The following is a 15,062-nucleotide window of genomic DNA, read 5'->3' on the forward strand; positions in this document are numbered from 1 at the left end:
TCAAGGAATAATAAGATTTTGAACTGGTTTTTATTTTGAGAATGTAAACTCCTTCCATAGGATATGTATTAGAAAGATCAATGTCAAACTTTTTGAAAGAATTGTTTTTTTGTTGAGTGATTTTCTCATATTTAATAATATATTTAAGTTGGCGTATCTTACGCCCTTCCAAAAATATGTATTAGAAAGATCAATGTCAAACTTTTTGAAAGAATTGTTTTTTTGTTGAGTGATTTTCTCATATTTAATAATATATTTAAGTTGGCGTATCTTACGCCCTTCCAAAAATATGTATTAGAAAGATCAATGTCAAACTTTTTGAAAGAATTGTTTTTTTGTTGAGTGATTTTCTCATATTTAATAATATATTTAAGTTGGCGTATCTTACGCCCTTCCAAAAATATGTATTAGAAAGATCAATGTCAAACTTTTTGAAAGAATTGTTTTTTTGTTGAGTGATTTTCTCATTTGATAATATATTTAAGTTGGCGTATCTTACGCCCTTCCAAATATTTCTTAAAAATTTAAATTTGTCTCATCTCCTACTCTTAATTTAAAAAAATTTCAAAATCCATAATAGTAAACATTTCTTATTTTTATTTAAATCTGAAAAAAATAAATTTAAACAATTTCTCTACACACGACGGTTTCGGCGGTTTTCAGAATGGTTGACAACTGAATTCATCAGGATAATGTCGGTTGGGGTGCCCTTCTTGGCCTCCTGAGTACTCACCAAGATACCCCCAGCTCCCGCAAAACACCTCCCATAGGTGAGCATTAACTGATGAAGTTATTGACAACTTTATCTGATTTTTTTCTTTGTTTTTTTGTTAAGATTTCTTAACCAAAGACTCGAAAACAAAACTTCGCTTCAAGTTGCTGTCTTCCCAGTTACTCTGTCGCAATCTTTTGTCTGATTGCGTGCAAAGTTCTGCTCCTTTGAGACTTTGCCCGACAGATGCATCTGGGAGACAGCACCCAAGCAGCTTATCGCTTCAAGTTGCTGTCTTCCCAGTTACTCTGTCGCAATCTTTTGTCTGATTGCGTGCAAAGTTCTGCTCCATGAATTATCAAATATGTGCCATTTCAGGAGAGATAACAAGCTCATGCCTCCTGGAATGGCGGATTGTTCAACAATCTTCTTCTGATTGCAGAACTTTCAACCGACAAGAGTGCACAATACACTCTTGTCGGTCAAAGTTCCGCATTCAAGTTATGAATGGGGAACTTGATATCATTCTGGGAGACATGCAGTGACAATGTCTCCCGGAATGAGACACTGTAACCGACAAGAGTGCACAATACACTTAATGTTTTCAAATTTTCAGATTTAAATTTAATCTTTATTTTCATCATCATTTATAGTCTTGTTCCTTTATACAGTTATAATAAATTATCGTCAGATTCTAATATTTAAGATTCTTACTACTCAATTCAATATAATTATGTTAGTCACTCATATTCAGGAGAATAATTTAAAAATCTATAGCTCATATTTTGATAGTTATATATTTAGATGATATATATTGCAATTCCGGTTTCAACACGATCAAATGCCAAACCAAGACAAAATATATATGAATTTTCAAAATATCGATTTACATTAGAATCTATATCTAATTTTATCAATACACAAGTAGTGAATGTTCAATACATCTTTGAGCAACGTGAATAGCACAATTTTATAGGATTATTAGTTGATTATATAAAATATAAGCCAAATCGAATCTGCTGTATAGTACTTTAGTTTATCATTGAATGTTAAATGTGTTCATATAAATATTTGAGTCAGATATCGCATTTTCTAATTTCAAAATTTATCTCATGAAGTTAGAATTTATTTGATCATACAACATCATGTTAGTCAAACCAGAGTTCAATGGCGATTCTAAAATGGAACAAATGCTTGTTTTATCAAAATGTTAAAATATTAATCTAAAAAACTTAATATCTAACCAAACCATTCTAGAATTATTATATACAGGTATGGGCAATCTAAATGCACACGGAATTCGGAAAATTAAAAAGAATATTTATGAGATTATTAAATCTTATGTAATTCAATGAAAAGTAGATAATATGAATATCCATAGGCTATATATCAACATATGAGTTTTTGGTTTGACCAATACTATACTAATGTGATCAAATTAATCTGATTTCTTAGATTTTCATTTGAAGCATTTGCAGTAGTAGGGGTACCTTTATATATTAACATATTAAAAAATTGCGCTCCGATTCGCAGTTTCTTCATGATTTTGAGATTGCATTAGATTTCGCGATGCAGAAAAAAATCACTTTAGATTCCCGTCAAACTCTAAGTATAAGCATGTCTCTATATGTAGAAACTGTCTGCGCTATTTATTTCCCAGCTCAAAAAACCACGGTGTCTGTGTGAGGAAAATACCCATTTTAGGACCCTGGGTAGGGGGTCATGAAAATTTTCCAAGAGTTGGAAATATAGGGTATAATTTTTAAACACCAGTAAACGTCTTCAATCCTTCCATAAATAGTTCGCACGGAAGTTTGACGTCAGTCATCATTCTTGCCACTCTATCAGCGAAAATTGCTGTCCATCTTACCAATCTCGGGAGAGCTTTTGCGCAAATGATTGTTTCATCATGCAATGGACCAAACATTTGAGTTTCGTCTTTCTGCAGCACAGAAACTCTAAATATCTTGTCATCGCCAAGTACAGGATACACAATGACCAAAGCATCATTGAACTGTGATGTAATTGTCTGCATGTTGTAATCTTGGCTGTGATGCGACCAAACAATGTGAACATTGTCATTTCCAATGTGTCTCTTCTTGTAGATCTGTTGTTTGTCGCCTTCGTCGTTAGGAAGAAGAGGAGCTGTGTGGAACATGACTTCGTATCTCTCGCTATCGAAGTAAACGTGATATCGGCCATTTGAAAAGTTTAATGTGTCAAGTTTTCCACAATAGAACTTGTGGGTGCCAATATCGACAATTCTGCCGATACTAAGAATGAAACTCCTGAAATGGGAGCCGGCAGTTGAATCCCAACTGTTGGCAAGAATTTCATTTTGATCATTTTGGCCATCGCGCACGAAAATGATGCCGATCTTGCAGCATTCCCTTAGTGGAAGACTAAAAAGGGTCTTAGCACTCAAATCAAGGATCTGCGTATTTGGAATTATTTTGACATGTTTAATTTCTCCTCGAAGAGTGGTGTGGATCGCGTTGGCCGCCATGCTCTTCATGAACTCGTTCTCGTTTGCATCTTGCGAATCAAAAGAGAACCTTTCCTGGGAAGAATTGGGAGATGGAGGCGGAAGAGGGGCTTCTGAGGGCTTTTCTTCGATAGGAAAGTTGCCCATAAGCTGAGATGGACTGATTGTTTTGCCTTTGGGGGCACATGAAAGCAGTTTTTCGAATTTTTTGTCAAATTCTGTTTCATTTGACTTTTCTATCTCCGGAAACTGGGTGTTTTCATCAACATTGATGAAGCTGGTGACATCTCTGATAGGAGTTATGTGGTAATTGTAACATCCGGCCAAAGTAGCAAAAGTTATTTCTGTTGCTTCCATTTGAGCGGTCGCACAGCCAAGTGTGCAGTTGTTTGACATATATGAGTCACGATTTTGGGGTAAATTCACAGGTGACATGGCCTGATTTGTCCTCATTAGAAATCTATCGTGAACTAAATCAATTGTAGGGCAATGGTTATGGGAATTCCTAAATGCATCAAATATCTTGGTCAAATGAGATGTTTTACCGGTGGAAAGGCAGATATCGGAGAAAATTTCCAAATAAAATGTTGAAATTTGTTCTCCTAAGTCTGGGGAAAGGACTGCTTTCGTTAGATACTCAAGTATTAGGTCATAAAGTTCAGGGAAAACCTTGGAAATCTCTTCATAATCGTCTTGGAAATATCCTATTTGACGAATTGTATGATTTAGCACTGTAACATCGCGATCGAAGATAGATCTGGCAATATTCATGATCATCTCTTTGATGTTATCATTCATATGGTCAGAAAATGTCCAAATTAACGAATATAAAATTCCCAAAGTTACATTATCAACATTATTCTCATGGCAGTACTGATTTATGAGTTCTAGGAGGATGGTGATGATTCTTTCGTGCAAATCATCCGCTTGTATCAATGATTCGTACTCCATAAAGTAATTATTTGATTTAATATCACAAACTTTAGAGAATTCCTCGGTAGATGAGACATCCATGTTATTACATTTATCAGGACATGACACAAGAATGGTAATTATTGATAAAATTTGAGATATCGATATCTTATTTAATTTCTGGTGCTGTAGAGCGATCACAACACTCGGAATGAGTGAGAATGAGTCCGGAACAATATGAGAAAAGGCATGTTGGACCGCTTTGAGGGCTTCAGAAATCAAATTTTGATCATCGTTGGAAAGAAGGGCTCCGCTAAGGAAATTGATGTATCTTTTGAGTTGTTCCTTCTTTGTTTCAGTTATTGTGCTGCATAAAACAATTATTCTGATGACTTCTAGTGTTGTTGACGAAATATCAGACAAAGCCATTGAAAAAGCTTTTTCAAAGAAGTTATTCCAGATGTAATTGTCCGGAAATTCAAAGGACTGCTTCAAATAATACTGAGTTTTGGCCAAAGTCTTGAGAAAATAAGATAAAACGGAAGTTTCTGGGAAAAGCTCAATAATTCCATTGATATATGCTTCAGCAGTCTGTAGATCGCATGATGACGGGTGGAATTTGCAAAAATTGTCATCTGTCTGGTCATTCAGAAAACAATCGAACGCAACTGGGTCTGTGAAGAGAATATCGACCTTAGACCTGAACAGGGATGAAAAGTCTGTGTATTTCATTCGTTTGTTTCGGTTTTCGCTGACAGATGCCGTTTCTACAATTTTCGAAATATAATCATCGGAAAGATTGAGGAATTTGCCGATAAATTTGATACCAACTTGAGCAAAGAACCTGCAGAGGTATTTGTGTGAAACCTTTTCTAATATTTTCGTGTTTTTAGTGTTAAATGAAATATATGTCAAAACTTGGTCTTTTACGAGCTCGTGAGGGCAGTAATTTATCAAGCTACAGATGGTATCTTGGTTTTGAGGTGTAATAAGCTGACTTATGATGTCTGCCGTCGAATAAATTTCTTCCATTGATGGATTCTTTCCGTAAAGTGAATTTATGATAACTGTTGGTATAAATTTCTTAAGGTATGATTCGTTTATTGGCTGTTTTAACATTTGAATGAGTTCCGAAACTTTTTTTTCAAAAACATACGAAAAAGGTCCTTCTTTTGATTGCGAAGGGTTAATATTGACAAGTATAAGTGGTGCGAGAATTACTTTGTAGATTTCTTTAAGTTTGTCGTTTGAATCATGTTCTAAATAAAAAGCAACTAATTCTGTATTTTCAATTAAGGCTGGATACCTGTCAAAATGAACACTGAGAACTTTAAACCAATCGTGAAGGTTTTTCGGATTGATTTTTCTAAGTAAAAGCCAAATAAAATCGATTGGAAAAACATCTCCTTCAAATTCCTTTGCAAACTTCTGTAAACTGTCTTCACGTTCAACAATCTTGCTAAAACAGAAGAGAAATGGATTGGGAATTCCTTTGATTTTTTCAGATTTTCGAATTATTGTGAAAAATAGTTGATAAAACTTGTCGTATAAATTGGCATCAGGGTTTTCTTCAAAATAATCCATGATTACAGTTAAAGATTCATACACGAATGCAAAATCTTTCTGTTCTCCTTCATATGTTGAATCTTGCTCGAGTAGAATAACTACATTATTAATTAGTTCAGAAATCTTCTTATTGGCTACGCAGTTTTCGATTTCTGCCTTTAATAATCTAATATCTACTGGAGTTGAAGTCATCTGATTGGGAAAAAGGTGACATTTATTTTCTCCAAAACAAAATTTGAGTAGATCTTATTGATTTGATGCGCTTCGTATTACAGCGTATCGAAAACTGTTTCAAGAGGGACTCGTTCATATAAGTATGAATTTGTTTTGAAGAGCAAATTCAATATGATTTGATTTTTTTTTTCGTCAAATCTATCTGTGCCACTAAAACACATTGATGAAAAATTTGAAATCTTATCACACTGTTATTGTTTGTTATCATAATAAATAACTATTACAAAACATTTATTCGAATACCCTTTGATACGTTTATTATATTGACATGCTAAAATATATCCAAATGATAATAAGGAATGGATTCTTAAGATCTGCGTTATTCAAATTGAGGTTTTACGAAGTTTAAAGTTTTTTTAAGTATTCTGTTTTGCGATTACGAAAAATAAGCCCAAAATTTGAGTTTGTAACTTAATATTTCAAATTTTTTATTCGACGACTTCTGGCAATATGTGAAGTGCCCAATGATTATTCACTAAAAGAGAAATATCAATATCATCTTCTGTAAATGGAATTCATGATTTTAATCATTTCAGAAGCAAACTATTACTATGAATAATAAAGAATAATATCTTATGTAAGAACATCATCTTTTCGCACCATGTGAAATAAGAAGTTCAACCATTTCTTTATTATTTTCGATTGTTGCGATATAAAGTGCTGTTATTCCATTTTCAGTTTTTTCATTGATATTCGCACCATGCGAAATAAGAAGATCAACCATTTCTTTGTTATTTTCGATTGTTGCGATATCAAGTGCTGTTTTTCCATCCTCATCTTTTTCATTGACATTTGCACTATGTGAAATAAGAATTTCAGCAGTTTCTTTACTATTATTCCATGCAGCAATGTGAAATGCAGTCTTTCCATGATTTTCTTTTTCATTAATATTCGCACCATGTGAAATAAGAACTTCAGCAATTCTTCTATGGTTCATCAACGCTGCAATATGAAGTGCTGTTCTTCCACCCTCATTTTTTTCATTAATATTCGCACCATGTGAAATAAGAATCTCGGCAGTTTCTGTACTATTTTCCAATGCTGCAGTATGAAGTGCGGTTTTCCCCTCATCATCTTTTCCATTGACATTCGCACCATGCGAAATAAGAAATTCAGCAGCCTCTTGACTATTTTTTCTTGCAGCAATATGAAGTGCTGTTCTCCCAACTTCATCTTTTCCATTGATATTCGCACCAAGTGAAAGGAAGTATTCCAAAAGGGATGGAATATTAAAAAGTGAACAATAAATAAAGCATTTGTTAATATCATTAGTTTGATCGAAATAAACTAAAAAGGATTCAAGATTATTGTATAGTCCACAATATTCTAAATCAATCTCTATATTGTATTCATTCATCAAGAATGTAACAAAATCAATGTTGTGTGAAATAATTGCATATTTATTGCATTTTTCTTCTGGTTTTTGATATTTCAAGCATTCACTCATAATTTCTTTGTTTCCTCCTAAAAATGAAAATTTTAGACATTTTTGAGTTATTTTTGAGCTGAATTTCGTTCTTAATAACTTGAAACAATCAACTGCTCCATGGTAACAACATAATTCAAGTAATGAATATCCGTTCTTAGAAATTGGATACAAATAGTTTTCAAGTATTTGACCTTTATCAAATTCATCTCTTTCAGTGAATTGTATGAATTTTTCTAAGTCATTATTCATAATTGCTCTGTAAATTGTATTTCCTGTATGAATACCGAGATTTTCTGAATTGTATTCTTCAAAATCGGCAGATTTGTCTAATTTAATTCCATATTCTTTATGAAACAGAGAGATTGAAAAAATTTCGTCATTGTTTAATTCTTCCACACGATATTCATCATATATGAGTTTGCCAAGAAATAAATATGACATGACATAGCGATTATTATACGGAATGATATTTAAAATGTCTTTTATTACATTTGCTGGAAGAAATTTCTTTGAATCAATCAATTCAGTTTTGATCATTTTGTAAATTGACTTTAATTCTTCTTCTGTTTCCGATTTCAACTGATACAATGCATGATATGAATCGATATAGTATTTGTAGATACTTCGCAATTTGCTGTATTGGTTTGGATTAACGTCTTGGTCGGACATTATTTTTTTTAAAAGACATATTTGCGTTTTATCATATGAACAAGCCCTTAAATTCACTGGAAGAAAAATACTTAAGCATGTCGGTTTGGGCAATACTTTTGGAAAATTTTCCGCGAAATTTGAGCCTTCTAGGCTCAAATTTCGCAGTCAATCAAAAACTAAAATAAGCATATTATAAAGCTCATATATTCTTTTTGTTTATAAAAAAAATTGCAATTTTTTTGCATTCTCTTTTATATATAAAGTTTATTGGAAATCAAATTTACCTATTTACAATAAACTCTACTTGCACTTTAAAAAGGATGGATATAGAATTATTTAAATTCTCATGAAAGAATTCATAATATTGAGGATGATTATTGTAGCTAAATGTTCTCAAAATCAACAAAATTGATCTTGCACTATACAAAATTAGTAAAAATTATGATACATTTTGAAATAATAAATAAATTTTGAGAAAATCCTCGTTTGCCTTTAAAATAACCCTTACAAATATGTTTATTGGCATTGTGTCTGACATATCTACCAAAGTATGCTATCTATGCGAACATCTAAATCAAATTACAGAGTTCATGAATAATATTATCGATGGCTATTGATCTTATACAGGAGATTAACACAATTCTGAAGTTTTACTGATTATTGCAGGTGGGCAATTCTTAATAACGTCCAATTGCCCAAATTTTATTGCCCATGGGCAATACTTCAGTGAGCAGAATATGATTATATATTTTCTGATAATTATATTCATGTTAATGTAACATTCCTGAAAGTTCAATCTGAAAGTAGATTTGAAGAGAAATCAAATTATGAAATTATCAAATGTAGATGATATATGTGATTTAAGTAAAGATTTAGAACGTATACATCAAGCCAAGTAATTTATGTCTATAATAAATACATGTTTTATGACCAAAATTCCTTCAAAATGAGTATTTTTGGAATTTTCCTCTGAATTCAATACTTTACACTATTTCCCACGTGTGCAATATTTCTTCAAAAATAGACCACATTTTGAGGTCAGGTAGGTGGGGCTTCCAGGCGCGTTGCGCCCTCTAGCCCATAAGAAATTTTGCCCAAGACCCAAGAGGAGGACCGAACTCCAGCCGACCAGCCGGTGACAAAACCAAAACCGTTGTTATTTACATCATATTAATAGTGTCACTTTTTAAATGTCACTTTTTATGTCACTTTTCACAAATTATATATGTTTTCATGTTTTGTCACTTTTCTGTCACTTTTCGGGTAAAAACATTATTATTATTATATATAAATGAATTTTACAAAACCGCCATTACCGTTCTTTGGAAATAAGAGTAGATGTGTTGCATGCTAAGATCAGTCATAATGTAAACCTCTCAATTTTATTGTCGTGGGAAGTATCTCAATTCCTTCAAAAAAATTGAAAAACTATTTAATTTTAAAAATATAATACTTTTAATTAGTTAATTAATTGGAGATATTTTTTAAAAATCACTTTTGATAATACTTTTGAGAACTTTAATTAAAAAAATATATTCAAAAATATCCAGGATATCAAGAGGGAATTGTTCCTTATGAGGTATATAGTTATGATGTATACCTCATAAGGAACAATTCCCTCCTTAAAATCGTAGACATTTTTATACTTATTAATCAACCATTCAAAATCATATTCCTCTGAAAAGTTATTTTATTAAAAATTTAGAATTTTAATAAATATAGAGTTTGAATTTCATACAATACCTATATATTTTCAATAATGGAATTTGAAAACCATTCTCAAAAGTTCTCAGAAAACCTTTTTTTCATTAATTTTAAGAAATCTGAGTATTAAATTAAGTGATAAATTCGTTTGACACTACTTTAATTTTTAAATTCAAAAAATTATATGTGCTTCTTAAAATGACTCAAAAAAATTTTATTATAAAATAATATATAATATTAAAAATCCCACAACATTTTTTTACTTTACATAATCGTACTTCCTCGACGATTAATTTCCACTCAATTTCTATCGTTGACCGAACTTAGCATGCAACAGATGTAAAGATATTATATTGAGAGAACTTAAGAAACTACCGAATGGTCTAACATTTGTAGATTTGTTCGGTGGAAGTTTCTATATATCCCATTTATGTCATACAATATTCCCAAACTCAAAGATTATATGCAATGACTTCGACACCTATATGGACCGTCTCAAACATATTCCAGACACAAACAATATATTGAAAGAGTTAAAAGAAAAGATACCTATAGGTAAGATGGAACGTATACCATTAGATAAGAAAAATATTGTGAGAGAGGTTTTGAAAAAAGCAGAATATATAGACTGAGATAGTATATCTGCTAGACTATTATATAGTGGTGCTATAAGAGTTCATGACATTGAAACACTTATGTCAAAAGTTTTATATCTTAACTATACAAATGTTTTCAAAGAGGACATAGAAAAATATATTGAGGGTATAGAGTTTGTGAGATGTCATTGGACAGAGTTGTATGAAAAATATAAAGACAAGGAAAATGTTTTCTTTATAGTGGACCCGCCGTTCTATAACACATGGGATTTTCAATACCAAGTAGACTGGACTTTGAGAGACTCTTTAGAAACTTTAGACGTTATACATAACCATCCATGCTTTTACTTTACATCCGATAAAGTGGTTTGGAAACCGTTATGAGATGGTTAGAGGACATACATGACTATGAGTTTATATATGACAAGATAGAATATGAGAGAGGTCCTATAAACCGGAGAAAGTGTCACAATAAAGAAATTTTATTAGTAAGTAAATGTGGTTTGAAATAGGACTACTTGTTTTAGGTTTTTTCCATTGTGTCATTTATTTATTTGACGTGGCATAAAAGTACAGAGAATATGAAGATGAACCAATGCCTGCAAATGTTCAGCATATGTACTCGGAAGAGATATTTTTATCTAATATTAAATGGACGCACAGAACTTAGCGAATGCACAGCAACCTGGACAACCAAACCAGAGAATATTCCAAATGAAGTTAGAATACAAACTGCAATGGCAAACTATGGTCAAGTGCCAACAGATGTACAAATGCAAACTGCCATGTCAAATGACGCTGCGTTAGGTTTGCCACCATGGTATGCAAATATGAGATGGAAAGAGTTTTATACAAACCCTGAAGTGGAATATAAACAACTTTATGCAGATGACGCGAACACAGGAGTTGACCCAGAATATGTTTTTACCAGAGGAGAAACAGAATGTATGAGCTCCAGTTAAAGAATGCTATGGAACTCAACAGGAAACGTAAGAGACTAGGCGGACATTAGATTTTTACATATAGTAAAATGGGTTTCTTCAGTAGTATTGGAAACTTCTTCAGAAGAGTTGGAAGAGGTATATGGAATGGAATAAAATCTGTCGGAAGAGGAGTATGGAACGGAGTCAAAAATATTGGTAAAAGAGTAGGTCAGTTTGTTGGTATTATACCTAAAGACCCTGAACCAGAAGAACAAGCTCCTGTAATACAACAGCCTGAACCTGCACACAGTCTAGTTGGCAACCAAATCCAACACCTCAACCGTATTAAAAAATTATATTTTACCGTTCGATAGTAGTTGTATATGAAACTAAGTTCTAAGTAAAACGCATGGTATAATGGAATTATTCTTTTTCTTCCATCTGTAGTAAACCATACTTGAAAGTCTGAAATACTTCCACTTGGTGGTTCGTATAACTTTGTAGGTTTTTCGTAAAAGTCATTTGCCAAGCATAAGAAAGAGTTTTGGGCGCCAGAAAATGAAGCATGAACAATAATAGCATCTGAGTCGAAAATATTTTCATATGTTCCATTAGGGTTTTCGACTTCATAATAGTCCGGGTGTACTGGATATGCTGGGCTGATTTAACATCCTCATAAATCTATACCATGCCAAGTTGTTATATTTTGTAGAAATATAAACGTTTTCTCCAAGGTCTTCTATTTTATTGATTTTAACAGTTGCATTTTTCCTGTCATAAATAATATCGAGATGGTATTCTCCTTCGTCAATGTTATACTGGTTTGCATATTCAATATAGATATCGTTTATTTTTTCTTGAAAAGCTTGAAGAGTTGTTTCTAAGTTTATAAGCAAACTAACTTGTAAAAGTTTTCCCTGTTCAAATTTCTCATACATACGTTTTTCTTTGTTATAGTATCGAACTTCAAAACCGACCGTAAATGGGAAACCATGTATGGCTTCTGAAATGAACTTCATTCTACGAAAGCCAATAGCTTTTGTGACGGATGGGTCTCTTAACCATCTTAATGGGTAGTCAAAACGATAGCCTTCATGCTTTACGGTATCTGTCTCAAACTTTTGACCGACATTAGTAAAAAGTTCATCTAATGGTTTAGTTGTAGCAACTCTAGAATTTTCTTTTTCTATTGGAAGCATATTTTATCTATAATAAAAATGTCAAATGAAACAGCGTCTATGAGAGAAATACAACACAACCGACAACTCATTATGCAAGCTCTAAATAAGAACACAACAAACTTTTCAAACTATTCTAAGATATCTGAGTCATTGAAAGAAGGAAACTTAAAACTGACAATAAACCCTATGACAGATGAGTTTCTGTTTCAAGACAATAAGAACCATACTGTCTGTATAAATCCAACAAAAGGAACTTTAAACGAGAAACCTATAAATGAACTTCTTTTGAAAGCAGATGTTGACAACAAAGCTGACAAAGAATATGTAGACGATGCAATAGCAAAAGAAGAAGAAAGAGCTAACAATGCTTATGCAACAAAAGAACATACTCATCCTGAACTAGCAGACAAAACATATGTTGACAATAAATGTCAAGTGAAGTGACAAGAGCTGAAAACGAATATTCTAAAAAGACTCATATACATTATATTAACCAAATACCAAGTCTTAAGGAAACATTAGAGACAAAAGCAGATAAGACTCATACACATACCATTGCAAATATTACAAACTTACAAGAAACCTTAAACAGGAAAAGTGACGTTGGACATACACATTCTATATCTGATATTACAAACTTACAAGAAACCTTAAACAGGAAAAGTGACGTTGGACATACACATACATCTTCTGAAATAACAGACTTAAACGTTAGCCTTGAAAATAAAGCAGATAAAACATATGTCAATGAAATATACCAAAGTTTGATAGGAACAAAAAATATTGAAACTATTGTTGGTGACTTTTCTGTCAATGAAGAAAATAAATATTTTAGATGGCAGTTGGTACATTCCTTAGAAAATGGTACACGTATAAACTCATTCCGAAAAATAACAATGAAATGTATGTAAGCTATAAAAAGAATGATGGTACACAAGTTAAAGTTCCATTAGACAACAACTGCTACTTAAACTTATATGGAGACGAACAAAAGAAATATTTAAGAGTTTATGAAATGGCAGATATGACATTGCCTGACCCAGCTCCAGCACCACATTATTATGACTATGGAGATGACGACAGAACACCACATGTAGATGAACAAAAGCTAACATTATATTTAGATTATTATAGATATAAAAGATATAATGCAATAGAAAAAACGAGAATAGTATATTATTATACAGATGACAGAAATAAATATTATAGTCAAGATTTTACCTACCCTGAAAACATAAGATTATATTATAAAAAATATTCTGACACAAACCAGAAGAAACCTGAAATAGTTGCACTATATTTTAAGTTCAAAAGAGACAATCCTATAATATCTCATATGTTTGATTTAATGAACCCAGTAGGTTCTATTTATACATCTATGGATGCAAGAGGTCCTCAAGTAATGTTTGGTGTTGGTGCATGGGAACAAATAGTCGACAGGTTTTTGTATTGTGCAAACTCTTCAAAGGAAACAGGTGGAAGTAAAACGATTTCAGGTGAAAATTTACCTGCACACAGTCATTACATAGATTTAAGTACATCTCAAGCAGGTTGGCATAAGCATAGATATTGGGATTGGTCAGGAATGACAAAAGGTAAAGGATATGATGTTAAAGACGACGTTAAGTTTGCTATAAATTGTTACTGGAGTGACACTCAGGGAGAAGGAAACCATACACATTTCGTTTCAGGATATACACAAACAACGGGACAAAGTAAAGAATACATGCCACCTTACATGACAGTTTACGCATGGTATAGAATTGCTTAGTCGTCATTTTCAACTTCTTTGCATATTCGTCAGGAGTTGTCTTATATTTGTTTAGGAACTGTCTTTGAAAGTATACCACCGTGAACTTTGACAAGTTTGAAAACGAGGTCTGACAATAGTAGTTTTATCTTCTGCTTGCAGTGTGTACATTTTGCCATGTTTGCCTAAAACTTCATAATATTCTCTTGTATACTTCTTCTATTTTTACGAACACGAATGTGAGTACCTGTCGGGTTCCCATTGTTGTCATAGTCAATAGTATTTTCATATGGGTCGCGTTTAGGTATTTCTATTTTTTACTTTGTCACCTTTCTGAAGTTTGAAGCCCGGCATTCTTTCTTGTTTGTCTCTTTTGACTAAATTATTAAATATATAGTCTTTATCTAAGTCAGGGTTGTTTTTCATTTCTTCGGGGAGTGGTTTCCCAAACCTTTTTGTTTACGGTTATTGTAAATATTTAAAACTTGTCTCATCTTTGCCATGGAGAAGTGTCTATATTTGTCGTCATATGACATTTCATTTGCTTCACCACCTTGTGGTTGGTTTAAGTCTCTTAACATTTTTATACATCCGTCAATGACACCAAGAGCAGAATGGTTTTGGTCGACAATGAAATATTGGTTTACATTTTTTGAACGCAGATAGTTTTTTTACATCATCTGATTTGAAAGAACTTTCACAGTCAGATGTCAGTTTTGTTGGATGGTATTTGTCAACGAATATTGTCAAAGCAGTTTTCACATCTAAAATATTTTTGGACCATAATGGTATGGCTTCACATATAATTCGTGATATTATTAATCAAATTCTTTTTGAAAAAAATTGAATACATAATGAAAATAATCTGAAAACATGGACGTTTTATTAACATATATTACAGATCAATAGTTATTTTTGA

The 15,062-nt window shown here is 32.4% G+C and overlaps 3 protein-coding genes and 1 pseudogene across 4 annotated transcripts, besides 1 other annotated feature; 1 reads left to right on the forward strand and 3 right to left on the reverse strand.

The window, feature by feature from the left end:
• Nucleotides 1–2,014: 2,014 nt before the first annotated feature.
• On the reverse strand, nt 2,015–5,869 carry TVAGG3_0963960 (GTPase activator protein; the record flags this gene model as incomplete). Its single annotated transcript, XM_001310493.1, has 1 exon — nt 2,475–5,867. The coding sequence occupies one exon, from the start codon at nt 5,865–5,867 to the stop codon at nt 2,475–2,477; it is 3,393 nt and encodes a 1,130-aa protein (XP_001310494.1).
• Nucleotides 5,870–6,495: 626 nt separating this feature from the next.
• On the reverse strand, nt 6,496–8,007 carry TVAGG3_0963970 (ankyrin repeat and SOCS box-containing protein 4 family; the record flags this gene model as incomplete). The annotated part of the gene is made up of 1 exon (XM_001310492.1): nt 6,496–8,007. The coding sequence occupies one exon, from the start codon at nt 8,005–8,007 to the stop codon at nt 6,496–6,498; it is 1,512 nt and encodes a 503-aa protein (XP_001310493.1).
• Nucleotides 8,008–11,319: 3,312 nt separating this feature from the next.
• Nucleotides 11,320–11,561, forward strand: TVAGG3_0963980 (uncharacterized protein; the record flags this gene model as incomplete). The annotated part of the gene is made up of 1 exon (XM_051253520.1): nt 11,320–11,561. A coding segment is annotated over one exon (242 nt), but the record flags the coding sequence as incomplete, so codon positions are not given.
• A 74-nt stretch (nt 11,562–11,635) lies between these two features.
• Nucleotides 11,636–12,411, reverse strand: TVAGG3_0963990 (annotated as a pseudogene). The gene has a single exon. A coding segment is annotated over exon 1 (776 nt).
• Nucleotides 12,412–12,863: 452 nt separating this feature from the next.
• Nucleotides 12,864–14,944: a mobile genetic element.
• Nucleotides 14,945–15,062: the final 118 nt, after the last annotated feature.

Source organism: Trichomonas vaginalis, chromosome I, assembly GCF_026262505.1.
Source record: "Trichomonas vaginalis G3 chromosome I, whole genome shotgun sequence".
Classification (NCBI taxonomy): domain Eukaryota; phylum Parabasalia; order Trichomonadida; family Trichomonadidae; genus Trichomonas; species Trichomonas vaginalis.